Here is a 22,394-nt window from a genome sequence, read left to right on the forward strand (position 1 = left end):
TGCTTTTATTTGAACCACAAAAAAATATAATTCATGTATCTTGTGGGTAGACCTACTGAAAGTTTGGTGCATCTTTGCTGTTAGGCTGTCATCTTTTTTCAAGTTCATCTACAACAATAAGTCTTAATACTAGTACTCTTAAAAATAAGTGAATCCTAATTTATTTTACACAGGTTCAGATGTTAGTGGCTGAGCTGCGCAGAGTTACAGTTCTTTGGGATGAACTTTGGTTGGGAGTTTTACTGCAGCAGCACATGTATGTCCTCAGAAGGATTCAGCAACTGGAAGATGAAGTCAAGAGGGTCCAAAACAACAACACTTTACGAAAGTATGTCTCTGAATAATTCAAGTGATAATCCTAACAAATGTTTGTTCTTGGGGAAGCATATAGTCAAGCAGTGGTGTTGCTCCTGAATTCATATTATTCTAGCTGCTGCTTTGTAAGCCAGTGACCTTATTTCAAGAATATTTTGATGCTACAGCTAGTATGCTAATTGAATGAGAAAGAACAAGTCTGCTTGTGAATCCACGTTCTGTACCAATAATGTGTTAGAACCCAGTGTATGTGAAGTTGTGGATTATGAGATCTTACAGTTTTCCAAGTTCTGTCTTACAAGTCATCTAAAACAAGGACGAGGATGTTGAAACGTGTAATCTTTTTGGAGTTTACTGTAAATACAGGTATTGGGAGTAAACAGATCTTCTTAATCTGCTTTTGGTTTTCAGTGTTCAGTAAGTCTGTCTTTGTCTTCCTTTGAACGAGTTTGTGGAAGAGGAAGGCCATTCACTGGGCACTTGGCTAAGCTTAGGAATGCCTCTTGAACTCTATAGTTGGTGCTGACATGGGATGGGAGAACAGCTTGATGTGAATATTTCTCTTTCCCTTCATTATAGTGTGTACATCCTGTACATCCTCAGGAAGTAGTAGTGAAGAACTCTTTATTAAAGGAAATCAGTTGCTTGGAGTGGTTTGAGCTCTGAGCTTCTCCTCAGGGTTTCCAGTGGTGAAGAATCCAGTTCAGATGTTTCAGATTTAAAAAATGGGGTGGGGAAAAGTGTCATTCATAGGAACATGCATTCAATGTGGAATGAAATACACTTCCTTTTAATACTATAATTCTTGAAGACCTCATTTTAGAGATGTAATAATTTTTGTGCGTTCTTAGATGTCTCATTTGCAGTCTTATTTTAATGCTTTGCCTATGAAATAACTTGGTTTTATGGAGTTAAGAGAAAATTTTGGTGTCTTTTTTTTTGTTTAATAGAGAGGAGAAAATAGCAATCATGCGTGAAAAGCATACAGCTCTAATGAAGCCCATTGTATTTGCTTTGGAACACGTACGGAGCATCACTGCAGCTCCTGCAGAAACTCCTCATGAGAAATGGTTTCAGGATAACTATGGAGATGCAATTGAAAACGCGCTAGAGAAACTTAAGAATCCTTTGAACCCTGCTAAACCTGGAAGCAGCTGGCTGCCATTTAAAGAGGTATTATAGTCACAGACTAAGAGTACAGTGTGGAGATTCTTGGTACCCTTGCTACACCACATGCTTGACCCTCAGTGGTTTTTTGCCATATCAAAATTGCAGCCTGAAAGTTAGTCTTCTCTGCAATCACAGGCATGCTAGACACTAAAGCACAGTAATTTTTGCCTCTGTAACAAGTCTTCCTTTGTGCATTACTGCATTTCTACCCAATGAATTTATTTGAATTTTTCCAAATCTTGCATCTTCTGCTGTCTGGGATGCTGTCAGTTTTTTAGGGGCAGAGGGCTTTATTTTTTTAAATACTGTCTTTCTGAAACTCCATGCTGTTTGAATTTAGTGAATTTAAAATTTAACAAGTTGGTACTCTGGTTATCTAAGCATAGTCCTCGGGCTGTGCAGCAACAGTCAAATGATCAACCTTTCCCAAAGACAATTTATTTTCAGTTATGTGGTCTTGTCTTAGTTTTTAATGGGTCTGAGGAGAAACAATATCTAGAGCCAACCTGGTGATTTTTAAAAGTCTTGCTAGACAGAACCGAGGTTTTTTATATAAATACTTTTTTTTTTTAGTTCCCCTACTGCTTTGCAGAACAAGCAAGCATGCAGATACATAAAGAGGAGGTGGCTGAATGCTGCTGCCTTTGACCACAGCTCCAATATTTGTAAATGCAGGAGCAAACTTCTTGATGAGTTTGATTTGTTTATGACTTTGGCAGTTATTGCCAGGCAGGGTATATTTGCTGCATAAAGGGTGTTTTTCAGGTTTTGATCGTCTTCATCCTAGGCTGTAAATGGATTAGTAGGGTGGCAAGGGTGAAAAGCATTTTAAGAAAAATCTCCATGCTTTCTGGAAAATGACCGTCATTAAGTCTGTTTTGGTGGTAGGTTTTATTTGTTTTTTTTAATGCTAGCTGTTAAGGTGAACTTCAACCTAAAACACAACTATGTTTTTGTGGAATAGGTTATGCTTAGTTTGCAGCAAAGAGCACAGAAGCGGGCTAGTTACCTTTTACGACTTGAAGAAATCAGTCCTTGGTTGGCTGCCATGATGAACACTGAAATAGCACTTCCTGGAGAAGTATCTACCAGAGACACCATCACAATTCACAGCGTGGGCAGCACCATCACAATCCTGCCTACAAAAACCAAACCTAAAAAGCTGCTTTTCCTGGGTTCAGATGGAAAGAACTATCCCTACCTGTTCAAAGGTAAGAAATTGAGATTTTCTCATACAAGTTAATGTCTCTTTATAAATTAGACTATATTGAAGTTGGAAAGATGCATGGTTGTGATTTTTATCTGCCTGCATGACATGGAGAAAGAGTTGCTTAGAGCATCTGCTCCCTTTCATCCCCACCTCCCACTTCACCATACATTTTCAAGGAATTTGGCCTTGTGAATCTAAGTCGGGGTGTTTCGGACCCCTTCTTTATAAGAATTGCATTAGGAACAGTTTTCTGCTTGCATTCTGTTAGGATTAGCTGGATGCATTTTTTCCAGAAGGTTAAGGTAGCACCTAGAAGCAGACTTTAGAGACTTCATGCCTTCCCGGCAAGGCCTATTCGTTATGCTGTGTGTACTGCTTACACCAAGAGCTGTCATAAACTGGTGATTCTAGTAGGTAAGTGTTATGTAAACATTTAGGTTTAGGCTGAACAACTCAACCTAATCTGCATAATTTATTAAACTATTAATGGTCTGAAATTAAGTAGGATTTCAAAAAATTACGTGTTTTGTGCTGTAAGAGAAGAATTTTTTTTATCTAGAAACTGAATTTTAAACAAAATAAATTGATTCCAGGTTTGGAAGACTTGCATCTAGATGAAAGAATCATGCAATTCTTATCAATTGTGAACACAATGTTTGCTACTATTAACCGTCAAGAGACACCAAGGTTCCACGCGAGGCACTACTCTGTGACACCTCTAGGAACAAGATCAGGCTTGATCCAGTGGGTGGATGGAGCTACACCTTTGTTTGGTCTCTACAAGCGGTGGCAACAACGAGAAGCTGCTTTACAAGCACAAAAGGTAACAAATATGTTTGATGCCAGCTAGAACAAATCAGAAGGGAAACACTTACTCAGATTTGCTTTGCAATTCTAAATAATGTAGTCTTAAAAGGATTGTGTTTTGTTTATAATAATGCAAAATGGTTCTGTTTCATATCTCTTGGGATTTTACCAGATGTTGATGAAACCATGTAAGTATTTGTGTGTGTGTATATATATATATATCAGTATGTAACATAAATATACTGTTCTGGCACAAGAATTCAAGAACTGCTTTTGAACAAATAGTTAACCTCAATTAAAATTATTTTAGTTCTAAATCTCATTCTCTCATTCTCATTTAAATATAGTTTTCACTTATATTTTTGAAATTACCTTGATAAGAGTAGAGTTAGGCCAAAACAATGTGTTTTCAGTTTATTCAGACTTTTTTTAACTACCAGTTTTTGAAAGACTTCTCTACTGAGGGTGGCTTTCACAGCTCAGAGGAGTTGATTTCGTATTTCATTCTCACCAAAACTGAATTTGGGACACTTTTCTGTGGTAATGAGTTGTGATATGTAAACTGCCATTTTTACCTTTCCTAGGCTCAGGACTCGTACCAGACTCCTCAGAATCCTGGAATAGTGCCTAGACCCAGTGAACTTTACTACAGTAAAATTGGACCTGCTTTAAAGGCAGTTGGGCTTAGTCTTGATGTGTCACGTCGTGACTGGCCCTTGAATGTCATGAGGGCTGTTCTAGAAGAACTGATGGAAGCAACTCCCCCAAATCTCCTAGCTAAGGAGCTCTGGTCATCATGTACTACACCGGATGAATGGTGGAGAGTTACGCAGGTGAGTTACAACAAATATATTTTCCCTTTGAAACTCTTGTGTTTTTAATGGGATGAGGGGCAACAAATGCCTGGGATGTGTTCAAGCAATGATACTCATGAGTTAGGTGAGGTAGCACTGCTGAAGTTTCATATAATGGGAAAGGTTGGCAATTGTACCATCTGGAATGAAAAATGGGTGTACACCTGATAGTTCTACATTATTATACTAGAATTATCAGCCTAAGACATGAAAACTGTTGTAAGATATAATCAGACAACAAATAGAAGACAGCTTGGAATAAGTTGGTTTTGATTTGTCTTACACTTAAAATGTTTTAAGATGGTAGTCAGTCCAATGTGTTGGCAGAGGATTCCCACAAATAATTTTTTCCTGAAACTCTCTTTAAAGTCGTATGCAAGATCCACTGCAGTTATGTCCATGGTTGGCTACATCATTGGTCTTGGAGACAGACATCTGGATAATGTTCTTATAGATATGACTACAGGAGAAGTTGTCCACATAGATTATAATGTTTGCTTTGAAAAAGGTAATTTAAAAAATGCTATATGTTATTCAAATGAAAGGTTTCCCTTCTTGGTGATTAAAAGAAACAAATTTTTATCTTGAAGGAAAAAGCCTTAGGGTACCAGAGAAGGTTCCGTTCCGGATGACGCACAATATTGAGACAGCACTTGGAGTGACAGGAGTGGAAGGGGTTTTCAGGCTTTCTTGTGAACAAGTAAGTTGGGAAACTTGCAGAAAACTGAGGGCTATCACTTGCCAAATGCTGTCTTAGAACTTCTTTTATTAAACGTTCTGCTGTTGATTTATAAAGTCTTTTCTGCTGTGGTTTTAATTGGACTTACTTTAGATACTTCCTATAGTGGTATTTAAGAAACCAGAGAATGTCAAATAAATACATATGCAAGTAATGGTACAATTAGAGTTCGGGGGGGGGAAGGGGGCCTTGTAGTGCTAGATGTAAAATGTTAAGTTTTTCCTGCAGCTTTCTTTGTAAAGTTTTACTTGCCCTCTTTCTTCAGGACTTGTCCTTTATAAACATGACAGATAAGTTTTAAAAAGAAAAATGCTTAGCAACAGACACTTGGAGAAGAAAACTCCCTTTTGTTCAAGAGTATGGAGGTTTTGTGGAAGGCTAGAATGCATTCTTTAGTTTTAGTGATGTTACTACAGTTTTGTCACATTTGTATACGTTGTGGTGGTGTTCTGTAGTTGTAGTGGCTTGGGAGAGGTTGTGGACTTCTGTACCTACTCAAGTACAACATTTTGCACTTAAAATTCCACTGCTATAGAAGGATAATGCAAGATCAGAATGTTTAAAATGTGATGCAGGTCCTTCATATTATGCGGCGTGGGAGAGAGACTTTGCTTACATTGCTTGAAGCTTTTGTTTATGATCCTCTGGTGGACTGGACAGCAGGAGGTGAAGCAGGATTTGCTGGAGCTGTCTATGGTGGTGGTGGCCAGCAGGCTGAAAACAAGCAAAGCAAAAGAGAAATGGAAAGAGATATTACACGTAGTCTGTTTTCTTCAAGAGTGGCCGAGATAAAGGTGAGTTTTCTACAAAAATTTCTATTTTATAACAAAATGAGGCCCTATGCTTTCACTTAATACATGTGTGTTTTGGCAGTGGTGGAAGAGGTGGTCATTTATTAGAAGTAGTTCACAAATTCTATTGAGCTAAAATGAGTTTGTATTGAGGAAATACAGTATGCTTGTATGGAACTTGCAAGTATTTAGTTTTCATTTTCTGTGTGTGTAATTCTAAAACATGTTTCAGTGTTTTGCCTAAATCTGGGCTAGAGGAATAAAAATAGAGGTTTAGTGAGCAATCTAAATGAAGAATGTCTGTTAAGCTTTAGTACTTGTAGCACTGGATGTAGTCCTAGATGAACAACATCGCTGAAGGGTTAAATGCTGCTGTATATTACTTTCTCTTACCTGTTTGAACTAAGTCCAGTTCTATAACATCTGTGTCTTGGTTATAGGTTAACTGGTTTAAGAACAGAGATGAAATGCTTGCTGTGCTGCCAAAATTGGACAGTAGTTTAGAAGAGTATCTGAACCTGCAAGAGCAGTTGACAGATGTAGAAAAGTTGCAAGGAAAACTACTGGAGGAGATAGAATTTCTGGAAGGCGCGGAAGGAGTGGATCATCCCTCCCACACACTTCAGCACAGGTACAGAGGAGCCAGAAATCCTGTCGGGAATCTCACAGTTCAATACCATTTGTGATTTGGTAATGCACTTACAAGTTAAATGTTAGAAATGTATATATGAGAGAGATTAATAGCTGGGTGAAAGCTCTTCTTAAAGTCAGCAAGTCGCTGCTTGTACAGAAGAACTATTGAAACTGTTTTCCTACTGAATAATCTTATCTATGTCCTACGCCTCGTACTCTATCGATATAACCTGTGCTAGTCAGTGTTCCACACCTGACTGTCAAGGCAAGAGACAATGTGCTGAATGTGGTGTCCCGTCACATTAATCCACATAATACAGCTATTGATAAATAGCAGAAAAATCTTTTCATACAAGTTTCTAATTCTTTAGCTTTCAAGTTTATTTGAAATTGATCAAGGATTTCAGAATTGCATGAATATGCATATGCATTCATTATTTTGTAGGTAAACAGAATTATTAATACTGTTAAAGTTTTACATAATTGGCGAGAATGTGTTCATTTTCTGGTCGACAAGGTAGTTGTATTTTTCTGTAGGGTTTTGTATTCGATATAGTTAAGTATTCTTTTTCTTGTAATACTTAACTTGATTCTGTGGCTTCAATAATTCAGGTATTCTGAGCACACACAGTTGCAGTCTCAACAAAGAGCTGTCCAGGAAGCAATCCAGGTGAAGCTGAATGAATTTGAGCAGTGGATAACACATTACCAAACTGCATTCACTAATTTGGAGGCAACACAACTTGCAAGTCTTCTTCAAGAAATTAGCACGCAAATGGACCTAGGTATAAAATAGTATTTGTGTGGATTTTTAATGGTTTGCAAATAACTAGACTTTAATATCAGGAGGTATTATGAGTATCCTCTGACTTAAAGGCAAGGACCTGTGTATAATAAATGGAAAGAAAGGGGGCTCTTCAAAGGGTGATTTAGAGCACTCAAGGTTTCTGTGCCAAGCTGTATGAAGGAACTTGTCTGTTTTACCCCAGCTGGGCACAAGATTATTCTTTCTTTGTGCTCAAAATTCTCAATATGACTTCTCCATGCCTCCTTTATCATAGAAAAAAAAATATTTTTGAAAAGATGTTAATGCTCAGTATTTGTATGCTGTAAAATATATGTGCTTCAGAGATGCATCATAACTTTTAACCATCTTTCTTATAAGGTCCTCCAAGTTATGTACCAGCAACAGCGTTTCTGCAAAATGCAGGCCAGGCGCATCTAATCAGTCAGTGTGAACAACTGGAAGGGGAAGTTGGGGCTCTTCTCCAGCAGAGAAGATCCGTCTTACGTGGTTGTCTTGAACAATTGCACAACTATGCAACAGTAGCTCTTCAGTATCCAAAAGCTGTGTTCCAGAAGCACCGAATAGAGCAGTGGAAAACCTGGATGGAAGAACTCATCTGTAACATGACAATAGAGCGTTGTCAGGATATCTTTAGGAAGTAAGTTGACAGAATAATGGATTGTTTGAAGAACTTAATTTTCAAGCTACCTTAGGGGTTTAGTTTTCTAATTAAAAGTAATACTTTTGCAAGGACCGATCTAATTATAAAGCAAGACAAGATTAAGTTGTAATTCTAGAAGTCTGTAGAAAAAGATGAAAAACTGCTTTAAAAATACAGTTCAAGTTTTATCTGGGTACTGCAAAAAGAAAACCAAGTAATGTTGCCATGCAATGAATAAATGAAGAACCATGTTTGTGGCCTTAGGGTAGTGATATTTAGTGGGTTCAGAAACTTCTAGTATTTAAAAATCACTTAGGTCAGCTAAAGATTCTCTTTATTAAAGCAAGATTTTTCAGGCAGGTTTTTTTTGTTGTTGTTGTTCTGAAGTCAGGCCATTTCAGCATTATTACCGCTTGGTTTACAAGATCTAGATTATATCAAGCATTTACAGTGAAACCTATTTTCTTCCTGTTTCTTATTTTCTAATCGTTCTTTGCCTCAAGGGCTACTAATTGTTTTCTGTCCTTGCAAATAGGTATGAAATATGGTGCATTCTAGGATTTTACAAAAGTGTCATTAGGGTAGCCATCGACTGCTGTGGTATTTAGAGCTGATATGGTGTAGGTGGTGTGGGAACTGTTCAAATGCAGTGTGTTTTTCCTCCCACAGAGCAGAATGCAATTTGGTGGTGCTTGAGAAGGGAGAATTTTGTCATTGTACTTCTACTTTACAGGTATGAAATGCAGTATGCTCCTCAGCCACCTCCAAGTATGTGTCAGTTCATAACTGCTACAGAAATGACTCTACAGCGCTATGCAGCAGATATAAATAACAAACTTATCAGGCAGGTGGAGCGTTTGAAACAGGAGGCAGTTACTGTACCTGTTTGTGAAGAGCAGCTGAAAGAAATCGAACGTTGCATAAAAGTTTTCCTTCATGAGAATGGAGAGGAGGGCTCACTGAGCTTAGCAAGTGTTATCATCTCTGCTCTTTGCACGCTGACGAGGTGAGATGCCTCTTGTGAAATTTTTTTGTACGCATTCATGTTTGAGACCACCTAAAAGGAATGTTCAAGTAACATGTGGAGAATGCAATGGCAAGCAGGTTGTCTAAGTAAATGTCATAATTCATCTAGGCGAAATCTGATGATGGAAGGTGCAGCATCTAGTGCTGGAGAGCAGCTGGTTGATTTGACTTCAAGAGATGGAGCCTGGTTCTTGGAGGAGCTTTGCAGCATGAGTGGGAACGTTACGTGCCTTGTACAGTTGCTGAAGCAGTGTCATCTTGTACCCCAGGACTTAGATATTCCGAACCCAATTGAAGCATCAGAAGCTGTTCACTTAGCGAATGGAGTATATATCTCGCTTCAGGTGATACTTACTTTTATGTTACTATACTTTCCTCAACCCCAACCTTCTAAGGTTTTAGCTGAGCCATTCTTAAAAGCTTCTTCCTCAAACAGCTAAATGGTTCTTTATGGTGCTGCTGAGTTGTTGTTGTTGTTGGGTTTGGACCTTAGTTTTGATTGCTGTATTTGGCTGAGCTGAACAGGCATTCGCTACTACAGTTTACATTTCACTGGTTGAAAGAAAACATTTTGATCTGTACATGACAAATTGTAAAAACTGCTGTCAAGTAAGTAACTGTGAGAAAGTTAGCATGAGACTTATAGACACACCAGCATCATGTGTTGCTTTCATTCTTCTGTTGCTGGCAGTCCAGAACAACTTCCTAACTGTTTAATCTGTGTTCTTTTCTGTTGTCTGCTCCTGCTAAGCCTTAGTTATTTTCACCTGAAAACAAGTAGTTTGAGACAAATTCTGAAAACATGTTTTACAGGCCCCTATCTCCAAGATTGCAAAAGGAGAAAAATGCATTTGTAATTTTGTGGTTTAGAAATGTTTCTGCTTCAAACCACAAAACATTAGCGGAAGCTTGAGTGAAATATGTGCCGAAGGTTTAGGGGGTTTGTAAACTGTGGCTGATGTAAATAGCTTTTTGAGGCTTTTGGTTCTTCAGTATTGTATTTGAAAAATATTTTCCTACCAACCTGTGTAAGTGCATGGAGATTTTCATCACTTAGTTTTGTCGCTCTTCAAAATATTGGTGCTTCAGAAATTTTGCAGAAACGTACGTGCAATTTCATTGCATTGCAGCTGACATCTTTCACCTACACATTGTAGTCCTCGCTGTGTGAGCTCTTAGGTAAGATGTGTAACTCACTGGGCAGTTAAGGTTACGAATCTTTTTGGCGTGTCTTGTCTCATTTTGGAGACAGAGCATGTTGGTTGGTTCTTTCTGTAGCTGCCTTTAGCCCTCTGTTGTATTCTGCTTGGAGAAAATTGCTTTGTGCCACTTAAGGTATTGTGTTTCTTACCTGTATTGATTTCTGTGTCGTGAGTAGGACTGTAGCAAAATAATCATTACCTGGCAAGTTTTAGATTAGTTTTCCTTACCTAGTCTAATCAGTTTAGGAAATCATAAATTCAGTATATAATTTAACTCATTGATAGTTACATAATGGAAAAGAAAAGCTACCAATTTTGATGAAATTGGTTTGTGAAGTGTGATCTCTGTACCACCAATCCTCTGCTGAGGATTGCTGTAAGGTGTTGCTGCTGATGCTGTTGAGGTAGTTGTTGCTACATTGTGCAGATGTCAAACCTTTGGGTTTGTCCAGGATTTAATGTATTCCTGATTTCTTTAATTTTAAAAAAGTAAGATTTGGACCCTTGACTGACCACTGTTATCTTTTAACTGATGTCTACTGCAGGGCAGACTAATACTAAAATAAGAAAAGTTGCACATGATATTTTTTCAGAGGGGAAAATTTCTTATGTTTTGATGATTCCCAACAGGAATTGAACTCAAATTTCCGACAGATTATTTTTCCTGAAGCGCTTAGGTGCTTGATGAAAGGAGAGTATACTTTAGAAAGTATGCTCCATGAATTAGATAATCTTATTGAACAAACAACTGATGGAGTCCCCTTGCAAACGCTGGTGGAATCTCTTCAAGCCTACCTACGAAATGCTGCTATGGGACTAGAGGAAGAAATGCATACTCATTACATCGATGTTGCAAGGTAAATCACTTTTTTTTAAAAAAAAAAAAATCAGGTATGAGAAAATGAAGAGTGAAGAGCACTAGTTTGTCTGAATTTTATTACTTGTTTGACATCAGGCTTTTCCTCCGGAGAATATTCTCCTGAAGCAGAGTGCAGTGTCTAAACTGCACGTGTTTCCTCTCTGTGCGTTTATCCACCTGCGTACACAGAAATACAGAGCTACAGCAATTTACACTTATATCTGCTTAAAGCTGACTTTTGGTAGTCAACTTTTTCCAAAACGCGTAGATACGATTTTTATGTTTGAAGTTCAGGGATGCTAAAAATAGGAACTGGTCCATTGAGTGTGGGAGGAACCTGTGAAAGGGAGAGCTTGTAACCATGGCACTCCTCTCGTCAGGAGGTTTGATGAGCAGCTTTTGCGTGATGAATCGGTGACTTGATTGAAAAAACAACACACAAAAAACCAAAACCCAAACCAAGGACAGACCTGTGCGTCTTGGAATGTGGGAAACTACCTTTCTGGGGAAGTGCTTGGTAGACAGCTGAGCCAATTCAAAAGCTTCCTGCTGACTAGAAGTGATCTCGCTGCTTCCCTTGAGCCACTTATGGTGGCTTCATCAGTGGTACAAGGAAGGCTGCTATACCAGTTAATTTACCTTTTTTTCCCCTTTAGGTTAATTTTCTTCCTAGTTTACCCCTTGGCAAGCCTGCTCAGCCTGTTAGTTGGGCATCAATAGTGATATAAGGGAGGGCGAGGATAAGACCACCCTTTCATGAGCCTGAGGCCTCATCCTTCGTTTTACCCCATACTCCAGTCAGTTGGTTACATACGTGTATGTTATAAAACTAGTACTTGGCTTTCAAGGAAGGAAAGGTGATACTGACATCACTTTTTGTAACTTTCTTACCATGCTCATAGGAAGTACGATCTGTATCCTCTACCTGTATTATAAGTTAGACTTGTAGTTGGTCCTTGAATACAATCCTGTCTTTTATGGTATCCTTAGCCGTTCCTACGACACCAGCCTTAGGGTTATTGTGGTGAGCAGGGGGTTACGAAAAGCCTGCAAAAATTTTGTCTTGTTTGGCTACAACTTAATTCCAATCTGCTCTAGCTGGGGGATCAATCGGTTTAAGAAAATCCTATTTATTTCTTGTAGACTAAGCAAAAACATGTAACACTTTGTTTTGTTTTTTTTTTAAAGAGTACTTCACGCTCAGTATGGTGAACTGATTCAGCCGAGAAATGGTTCAGTTGATGAAACTCCCAAAATGTCAGCTGGTCAGATGCTTTTGGTAGCCTTTGATGGAATGTTTGCTCAAGTGGAAACTGCATTTGGTTTGTTGATTGAAAAGGTATGGATCTGTTCTTTTCAGAGGACTTCTTGAGTCAGAAATACGGAAGTTTTATAAAAACTGATCTGTTTCCTTTACGTTGCTCAGCTAAACAAGATGGAAATACCTGTTGCTTGGCGTAAGATTGACATAATTAGGGAGGCCCGCAGCACCCAAGTTAACTTCTTTGATGACGACAATAATCGGCAAGTTCTAGAGGAAATCTTCTTTCTGAAGAGACTGCAAACAATTAAAGAATTCTTCAGGCTCTGTGGTACCTTTTCTAAAACATTGTCAGGTAAATAAATGTTACTGAATATTCAGTATTGCTTTGTCCACTTCTCATCCCGTGTTCTTTTTAGAAGGATATAAAATGGTCACTTCTACTGTAACTTACCTTTCATATGTGGCAAGTATGCAGAAACTAAAAATTACTTCCTGTAATCTTGTTGCATTTATAAGTCAGATAATATTTTTCTAGATGCATCAAATGTTTTGTTTATAACAGAAAACTATTTCTTTCCTTTAAAAGGAATCAGTTCCCTTGAAGACCAGAACGCAGTAAATGGACCTGTTCAAATTGTCAACGTGAAAGCTCTTTACAGAAACTCTTGTTTTAGTGAAGACCAAATGGCCAAACCAATCAAGGCTTTTACAGCTGACTTTGTGAGGCAGCTCTTAATTGGCCTTCCAAATCAAGCTTTGGGACTAACTTTATGCAGTTTCATCAGTGCTTTGGGTGTTGATATAATTGCTCAGGTAGAGGCTAAAGACTTTGGGGCAGAAAGCAAAGTTTCTGTGGATGACCTGTGCAAGAAGGCTGTGGAGCACAACATCCAAATTGGCAAGTTCTCACAGTTGGTCATGAACAGGGCAACAGTATTAGCTAGTTCGTATGATACAGCGTGGAAGAAGCATGATCTAGTGCGCAGGCTTGAAACCAGTATTTCATCTTGCAAGACCAGCCTTCAGAGAGTGCAGCTGCATATTGCCATGTTCCAGGTGAGACCACAATGCGCGTTATTTCTGCCTGCGTTGTCTGTTGGAAGTGAGCTTTAGTTACTGTGTCTGAGCAACAGGTTGTTGAATGAGCTCTAGAGTATTGTAACAGACTTGATAAAGTGTGTTGCTTTTAAATTATCCTGTAAACGTATAAGGAAAAAAATGTTACAGCTAGCTTCTTTTGAAGACTAGCTGCTTTATGAGATGCTAGTGTGGCAATGTGTAAATTATTTTTCAAGTCAGTACATGTATTTTTTTTTCAATCTCCACATAGTCATTTATTAGAAAAATAAATCGTTCACTGGCTCTCTTACTGGCAATGTTGTCCTATTCTCCCCCTTTCTTCAAACAGACTATGACTTTAAGGGAGGAGATTGCTTAAAAGAGAGGGTACGCATTGCTGAGTGTCATCTTGTACCTTCCTTCAAAGTTTTAAGCCATTAACTGTATCCTTGCTCCACTGTTTGCCTTACGGAAAAAATAGAAATTGCGGCAGTATCAATCCTGAAAATGTCCTTCTGAGGCTTTAGATAAATGACATTGTGTCCCTTGAAGTGTGTGCTGGTATCCAGGTGTGTTGTAGTATCATTGATGTTCATCGTGTAGCGATTTGTAGGTGAAGGGTAAAAGCTTTCTCCATGCCAGGTAGTAAACCATTTCATAGACTGGTAAGCAAAACCGTCTTGGTTTTAATGCGTCACAAGTGAATTGTTTCTGAATATTGATGGGTTTTCCGTTAGATCAAAGAAATGTGTATAAATCACTTCTAGTAAGTTAGTGACTGATTAATGGTATAAATATCCAAGCCAGCAAAACATCGTTTACAACTACTTACATAATTTAACGCTCTCTAATGATTTAGAACTTTCAAGCGTGCCGGTATCATCTGGCACCTAGCCCTTTTAAAACACCCTTTCTTGTAAACTGTTACGGAGCACTGGAATTGCTGTTTGTGGGCCAAAGTGCTTCGTGCTGAGCAATGCTGAAAATTGTTCCCCTTATTTTCTTAAAGTGGCAGCACGAAGATCTCCTTATCAGTCGCCCACAAGCTATTTCTGTTACTCCTCCGCCTCGTTCTGCAATTTTAGCCAGCATGAAAAAGAAACTTCACACGCTCAGTCAGATTGAAGCTTCAATTGCAACAGTCCAGGTACTGCTGGTTTGGGGAGTTTTGTTCAGCAGCGTATCGGAATGTGATTAGCACAAACTGCAAAATTGTCTGCCACCCCCAGATTGTTTTCTCTCCTGCTACTGAAGTACAAACTTAGTGGTATTTTCATTAATCTCTTTCAGTCTGTCTGATGTGTACTGTTACGCTTTTTTAATTTGCTACCTCATACAAAATATTCTCTCAGGAATATCAGTAAATCTGTTTCATGAGTGAAAGTTTGAATATGTGAAAGTACCTTTCCTTCTGAAGGCTGGTCAAGCTCCTGTTCTTTAAGCTTGTCTGACTTAGGTCATCCTTACTGTCATTCCACCAGCTAAGTGTCAGAAGCTTCCGTTGTAGAGCTGAGCAAATCAGTTATTCTGTGTGCTGTGGCTTGGCTTTTTAGGCTTTTGGGTGTTTGTAATATAGAATGTTTAATTGTTTAAAACAAATACTGCTTAGCTTCCTGAGTTTTAATTTCCTTTTAGTTGTGAAGGTACTGTTTGTAATAATTTTTGAAGATTATTTGTAAAATAATTTGGTATTCCTATGATTTTTACATAATTTTTAGCCTAGAAATGTGATTATTTTTGTGTTTCTTTTTCTGGTAGGTTAAAATCTAGACAGATGGCTTTATTTCCATAACAATCAAATCCAGTTGTGATGTGTGCTGAAAACAAACCTTTCAAACCAGCATAAGCTAACATTTGTCAGTCATGAATACCACATTCTTTTATATATATGGGTATAAGAATGTCTGCCTGTGTTATATATGTGCAATTTTTTTAAGTTAGGCATTTAGGCTTGAGACTATGTATATCAATAGGTTATTTATATCTGTTTGGGTTTTTTTTCTTCCCCAATACAGGAAAAACTAGCAGCACTTGAAGCAAGTATTGAGCAGCGTTTAAAATGGGCAGGAGGCGCTAATCCTGCACTGGCACCCGTCTTGCAAGATTTTGATGCCACTATTGCTGAAAGGAGAAACCTTGTACTGAAAGAAAGTCAGAGAGCGAGTCAGGTACTCTACATAAGTGCAGTATTACTGACTTGATAAGTGTGTTCACTTTTTATTTCCTGCTTGAGATTCATGTAGAAAACATTTTTCCTCTTCAGCATCTAAAGAGCAAACAGAAATAACCAAATACTTCTGGTAATTTCACTTCGAAAGCCATATGAATAATCTCTGGGAGAATTGCTGCAGGGGTGGATGGCCCTGAAATGATACCGCTACTTAACAGAGCGGCTTTACTGCTATATTTAAAACTCTGTCTTCCAAGGACATGGAAGAAATGCAGTTTGTATAATAGGCAGTTTAATTGGAATAATTTTTCTCACTTTACTTCGATTTTTCAGGTCACTTTCCTCTGCAGTAATATCATTCATTTTGAAAGTTTACGCACTAGAACAGCAGAAGCCTTAAATCTTGATGCTGCATTATTTGAACTTCTCAAACGCTGTCAACAAATGTGCTCATTTGCGTCACAGTTCAACAGTTCGGTCTCTGAACTGGAGCTTCGCCTGCTTCAGAGAGTGGTAAGTAAAGGTCAAAGCAAAGTATGTAATGTTACAGAATCACTGTAATCACGAGCTCTGAATTTTGTCTTTCATTCTGAATTAATGTTATGTATACCTTTGGATGGGTGGTGGATTACGGTGTATTCCATCAGCTGCTAAACAATTGGCAGTAGCACCTACACAGTAACTGAGTTTTATGTCTGGATACAGATACAAAAATGTTTCTGTTATTTTTAGGGCACTGGTCTTGAACATCCTATTGGCAGCTCTGAATGGCTTCACTCAGCTCACAAGCAGTTGACCCAGGAAATATCTACACAGAGAACTGTACAAACAGAAAGAGAACAGCAAATAGAAACAGTTTGTGAAACAATTCAGAATCTGGTGGATAGTATTAAAACTGTGCTCACGGGTCATAACAGACAACTTGGAGATGTCAAACATCTACTGAAAGCTATGGCAAAGGTATGCCTAAAACTTCATTAAACTTATTATTCTAACCCATGTCAGTATGGTTTTAAGAAAATTAACACCTGTAAATATGTGCTTAGTAAAGTACCTATGAACAGTGAAATGTGTTCGTGCATATGGAGTTTGAGATACAAAACTAATTTCATCTCTAAGAGTTCGTAAAGCTTTATTTCTAAAGTTAGGCTCGTCAGGCTTTGTTTTTATTAAACCTTTTCTCTCAATTGGCAGTTGAAACATTTTCTTTGTGTTTACAAGTTCTCTTGGGTTTTAATTAAAAAATGTTTTAAAACATTTGGTCTTTCTCAAATTGATTTTCTTGAAATGTAACTCCTGAAAATTAATGGTTATTTGTAGTCAAATAACAAACAGAGGGGCTGAAAAGGCTAAGAAATGCTCAACTTCATTCTCTTAGGCAAAATACAGCAAGTAGTTAACCTTTTTGCACATCTTTGTTACAGGATGAAGAAGCGGCTTTGGCAGATGGTGAAGATGTTCCCTATGAGAATAGTGTTAGGCAGTTCTTGGGCGAATATAAATCGTGGCAAGATAATATTCAGACAGTTTTGTTTACATTAGTTCAGGTTATGGGTCAAGCCCGCAGTCAGGAACATGTTGAAATGCTGCAGGAAATAACTCCCACCTTGAAAGAACTAAAAACACAGAGCCAAAGGTAAGAAAGTCACCTGCCTTCAGGTGAAGGCACTTTGCTTATCTGCTTGTATGGAGCAGTGACACAGTACAGGGCACCTGCTTGGTGATCGTCATAGAATGCAGAAATTCTTTTGCAAAATTTCACTTGACTTTCTGTTTTAGTTTTTAATACGTAGAGTAGTTGCATGAATATTTATCAAGTCCATTATGTTTCCTAGTGTCTACAATAATCTGGTGGGTTTTGCATCACCCTTAGTCACGGATACATCAAATGAATGCTCAAGCCCAACGTCAGCTGCTACGTATCAGCCAACCTTTGCTGCAGGTAATGCTTGAAAAAGTACAAACCAAAACATCAGGAATTGATGTTAGAATGGGGATCATCACTTTTATTAAACTTTGATATACAGACAATCTCTGCAAGATCATAAAAGCCCATAAAATTCAAGTCATTCAGCATACAGTGCTGAATGGCTGCTTGGTCGTAGCCTTTGAACAGACTTAAAGATCTGGGTTCACTCCAGGAAGCCCAGAATACATGGAATGCATTGTCACATATATCAACTGAACTGTAATTTCTGTTGAAATTAGTACTAAAATTTATAGTGACCTTGAAATTAATCCTGAAACCCTACAAGGGCATTCACATTTGTAAAACTTTCATTACATTACAGTTAAAACCTCAAGGTTTCTTACGAGCATGGATTTCTATTTAAAGGATTATTCTATTGTTAATGTTTGGACTAAGTACAGGTTCCTGATTGCATTTTATAACTACCATACAAAATGATAGAATTAGAGCTTAAGAGAGCCCATAAAAATTTGCCCATAAAAATAAATGTTTTGCAGTGGAACAAAACCTCTGTTTACAAAGTGAAAGAACTTTAGAAAACTGAAAGATTGAGGAGAGAACAACTGCTGCAGACTTTAAAATAGAAGTTTAAAATGCATTTGTACTGATAACTGCATTTGATATATGTTTAATGGTGCTTTTTCTTATATCTATGATACATTCTTTTGAGTACTTTTAAGTGCTTTTAAACTTCCTTTACAGCTGTACGTAGCAATACCGGGCAGAAAACTCAGCCAGAGGTGATGTCACAGAACGCAAGAAAGCTAATTCAGAAAAATCTTGCCACGTCAGCAGATACTCCTCCAAGCACAGTCCCAGGAGCTGGCAAAAGTGTTGCCTGTAGTCCCAAAAAGACAGCCAGGGACCCTAAAACAGGAAAAGGTAAATACAGGGCTTAAAAAAAAAAAACACAAAAAACAAACAAACTGCAAGAAGAAAACCACCCAAAAAAAACAACAAAGAATGACCACTGACAACAACAAAAAACCCTGAAACGTATCAGTGGCCTTCTGTGTGGGAATGTAAAATTGAATTAACTTTATTTTGTACCTTTAGCGGTGCAGGAAAGGAACTCGTATGCAGTTAGCGTGTGGAAGCGGGTCAAAGCCAAGTTAGAGGGCCGAGATGTGGATCCCAACAGGAGAATGTCTGTTGCTGAACAGGTGAGTTGAAAATAATGAAGTTCCAGTACTGGTCCTCGCTTTAAATATTTGGTGGCAAGCACATGTGTATGTCTGCTGGAGTATGCCTTAAAAGACTGAAATCCTGTTGTGAATGGGGGGTCCCTTTTGAGATGTGTGACTTATTCCAATGCAAATCAAGGTACGCTGCTGCCTTATATTGCTGCATTGATTTTTTTTTTTTTAATCAATTGCTTTTGTTTTCCATATCATAGATCTATCTGAATTCACGAATTGGATAAAATTGGTTTTTGTATGTCAGTAAGCTAACATTTGTTACACAGCTGTTGATACCCAGGGAGAACATGAGATCTGTACAGCTGTCTAAAGGACAGAACTTGTCTGTGTTTAGTAGCATAACACAGCCATGCTCCTGTCTCTGGGAAACTGCATCAGGGGACCCAGATGTCCACATAAATCTGAGAACATTGTGACTATTTTTGAGATGAGGGCGATGAATGAGATGGTGCGATCTTTTTTTGCCCCTGCAGTACCAATTCCTATTTCTTACATGGACTACATAAAGTTTTGCAAGATGAAGTTTACAGTTACTATAGATTTCTTTTCACTCAAGCTTTGTATTTGCAGGTGACATTCAACAGTAAATTTTAAGATCACTTAAACGCTTTTAAAAATCTAGCTTATTTTTAATTGCTTGTTTGACCTTTTTAATAGGTTGACTTTGTGATTAAGGAAGCAACTAATCTAGATAACTTGGCTCAGCTGTATGAAGGTTGGACTGCCTGGGTATGAGTAGGGAGAAAGCAGATCAGTCTGGTTCAGCGAGGTCAGACATCCACCAGAATCAACTCGGCCTCAGGCATCCATAGCCGCACCACAGTCGGTGGTGATGCATACTGGGGCTTAATCTGAGGAAACCTAGGAAATCTCGGTGCACTGGGAAGTGAAATCCTGCAGGATAGCTGCACTCAGGGATACGCTAAACACAATGGTCTGCAACCCCCACGGTCAAGGGTGAAAGCTCACTGCTTGAACAACACGGTTTGTCTTTCTGCTACGGAAGAACTGCAAACGTGTCTGGGGGTTAGCTGCAGAAAGAAATCGGGATGCTACAAACCGCAGAGTGATTTGGAACTCAATTCCACCTGACCCTGTGAACAATTCAGGAAACACCGAACCCTGTTCAAAGAAAAACAGAAAAAATGGGGCCATGAAGAAATCACAGCAAGGGAAGATTTGATGCATTCAGATTCTTGTTACTCTTGTTGCGTGGCAACAGTGCTGGTTGAGTCAACCAGTTAGTATGGAAAAAGGCTACAAAATGTAAACTTCAGAAATGGACTGAAAGCCAAGAGCTGTACATCAGATACACGCTGCATTGGAAGAACTTCTGAGATAGAAGAAAAAGCCTTTGTTCTCTTCTCCCTTTCCTCTTTCCTTTCTCTCCTCCCTCCCAGCCTCTCCTTGCATACACCCCTCTCGGCTTATTCTTGTAGGTTAGGCGTACTTCCAATATACTTTTTATTTCAATGCTTCTACTTCACAGTTTAGTCAAATTAACAACTTAAATTTCGTTTGGTAAAAAAATTTTCCAAAAGCACTGAAGATAGAGAACATCAACGATTACTTATGAGTTGGTCAAATGCAAAATGTAGTTTTGGTTATTTTAAAGTCATTTCTGTGATTCTATTATGTACAGTTTCTCAAAATTGTCACTGTGCATTTAAAAGTAATGAATCTTACAGGCATTTGATTTAATGTGCACTTCCCTCTGCTTGCAGTGTACACTTTTTTGTAATTCAAATTGTCCCTCCAATCTCATTCTACTGTGATTGCTGTAGTTTCTTTTGTACAACGTAGCTAATCCAATGTAATCTTTACCTTTTTAAAAACCAGGATAGAGTATCTAGTAGAGTTTTACATTGTTGATGACAGATAAAACAATAAAGTGATGTTCTGGTGGAGGTAGAGTGATATGCTTTTTGCTTCACTTTCCTAATATTTTTAGTTTACACTTGTAAATTGTAGTGCTTCAGTTCACAGGGGTATATGTATAATCCAAGAAATGAAGGACTCTCCAATTTTTGTTCAATTAGATCTGTAAAGATTTCTGCAAAGTAATTTTCCTTTGCCATATTACTTCTATAAATGGTTGTTCAATAATGCATCCACAGTGAAACTTCCACCAAGGTTTCTTGCTTTTTTTTAATCAATTCTGCACTCAAAGTGTGATTATGTTCAGAAAAGTCTCTCTAAAAATGGCATCTTCTTACTTAGATCAATGTCCTGCTTGTCTGCCAGTTGTCTAAAAGACTTCTTGCTTCGTTTTTGAAGTCGGACACCCTTAAGAAAAAGCAACTTCCTTTTCTTAGAGCAAATAAACCTCGTGCAATTCAGTTACAACTACACAATCTTACAGGTGCTGATAGCTAAAGCAGAAGCGCACACTGGTGTTCTCAACCCAGATAAATGTGCGCAGTTATGTATTAAAAGTTGCTCTTTTGTAAACTTGGTGAATTCTTTACGCACAGTTGTTGAAAAATAATAGACATGGGAAAATCCTTTTTGCCATTTTAGTTACTTTTCAAAGGAAAAACTTTAAATATAGCATTTTGTCAATCAAAATCTTAAGTATTAAAGGATTTGAGCCAAGCCCATTCCTGGCATAAAATTAATTTAATTGAATGAATTTGCAGCAGTTCATCTGACTAGAAAGCTTGGCTAGTAATTTTCAGGTAACATAAATTTAACACCAGGTGTAAGTAACAGACAAACTTGTGTTATTTTCAGTATTTGCACTATGCTAACTGCTCTGCCTCCTTGGTAGGTCTTAGAATTCACTTTCTCCTCTGTTGCCAATTTTTCGTGGACATGCACTTGGAAGTGTGAGAGTTTTCAACAGCCACACGGCCTTTTTTGCATTCTGATTGCCTGATTAACTCTAGGGAAGTCGCAGGCTTTATCTCTGACGATACCCATGCAGATGCATTCCACTGCCATTGCTTCCTGAACCCTCTGCCACGCCACGCGTTGAAAGAAGGAAGGCTCTGAACGTTGCAGTGAAGAACATTCATATGCAGAACGAGACACTTGGCACTGTTGGTCCTTTTTATTTTTTTCCAGTTAAAAATAACCTTACGAACAATCTGTTTGGAGTACCATAGTAACAAGAGTGTATTATACATGCTGTTTTATTTCTTGGAAGCTGGGGGGAAGGGAGGGGTAATGCACTCACCTGTGGCTCATGTATTATACCTCTGCTATCCAGAAATGAAACACTTGTGTGGAGATGGGTTCTTACTGCATAATTTAATAAAGTTTTAAAAAAAAAATTGTATTCATAATTTCCTTGTATGCAAAACTACTTGTGATTGTGAAAACCAGGGGGGAGAATGAAGTGCCTAAATACAAATAACAAACCAAATCCCAAATTAGAGCAGGATTCTCCAGAGACTTAGATTTGGGTTACTAATGTTGAGGAGTCAGTTTGCACACTTAGGAGTTAGTGGGAATTTCAGCTTTTGCTGGCATGTTTTTCTTGGTAAATATTGACAATATGGCAAATCGGTACAGTCTTGGTTAAAGCTAAAATGTAGGCTCTGTGTGTGCATCTTGCATATTAAATAAGACTTCTTGATTTCTTTAAATAAGATTTCTTGAAGTCAAATTCAAAGTGTGCTCATCGGTTTTAAGTTGTTACCCCCTCCCCATTATAGGCTAGTGGGTGACGTGCTGT

General features: G+C 38.2%; 1 protein-coding gene across 2 annotated transcripts in view; it reads left to right on the top strand.

Annotated features, from left to right (window-relative positions):
* SMG1 (SMG1 nonsense mediated mRNA decay associated PI3K related kinase) overlaps nt 1-20,908 on the top strand; it is a 67,574-nt gene extending 46,666 nt beyond the window's left edge. For both annotated transcript variants that reach the window (XM_080386647.1, XM_080386648.1), the window contains 26 exons: nt 174-328; nt 1,266-1,488; nt 2,450-2,696; nt 3,289-3,518; nt 4,087-4,335; nt 4,726-4,864; nt 4,947-5,056; nt 5,671-5,889; nt 6,327-6,517; nt 7,132-7,304; nt 7,685-7,964; nt 8,701-8,973; nt 9,103-9,337; nt 10,826-11,052; nt 12,243-12,393; nt 12,481-12,670; nt 12,905-13,374; nt 14,387-14,524; nt 15,393-15,545; nt 15,881-16,060; nt 16,280-16,507; nt 16,972-17,183; nt 17,383-17,489; nt 18,219-18,398; nt 18,573-18,679; nt 19,373-20,908. In XM_080386647.1, the coding sequence (XP_080242773.1) occupies nt 174-328; nt 1,266-1,488; nt 2,450-2,696; nt 3,289-3,518; nt 4,087-4,335; nt 4,726-4,864; nt 4,947-5,056; nt 5,671-5,889; nt 6,327-6,517; nt 7,132-7,304; nt 7,685-7,964; nt 8,701-8,973; nt 9,103-9,337; nt 10,826-11,052; nt 12,243-12,393; nt 12,481-12,670; nt 12,905-13,374; nt 14,387-14,524; nt 15,393-15,545; nt 15,881-16,060; nt 16,280-16,507; nt 16,972-17,183; nt 17,383-17,489; nt 18,219-18,398; nt 18,573-18,679; nt 19,373-19,450 (5,145 nt within the window). In that variant the 3' untranslated portion in view covers nt 19,451-20,908. The remainder of the gene's footprint in view (nt 1-173; nt 329-1,265; nt 1,489-2,449; nt 2,697-3,288; nt 3,519-4,086; nt 4,336-4,725; nt 4,865-4,946; nt 5,057-5,670; nt 5,890-6,326; nt 6,518-7,131; nt 7,305-7,684; nt 7,965-8,700; nt 8,974-9,102; nt 9,338-10,825; nt 11,053-12,242; nt 12,394-12,480; nt 12,671-12,904; nt 13,375-14,386; nt 14,525-15,392; nt 15,546-15,880; nt 16,061-16,279; nt 16,508-16,971; nt 17,184-17,382; nt 17,490-18,218; nt 18,399-18,572; nt 18,680-19,372) is intronic.
* Nucleotides 20,909-22,394: the final 1,486 nt, after the last annotated feature.

The sequence above is a fragment of the Falco punctatus genome, assembly GCF_963210335.1.
Source record: "Falco punctatus genome assembly, chromosome: 4".
NCBI lineage: Eukaryota > Metazoa > Chordata > Aves > Falconiformes > Falconidae > Falco > Falco punctatus.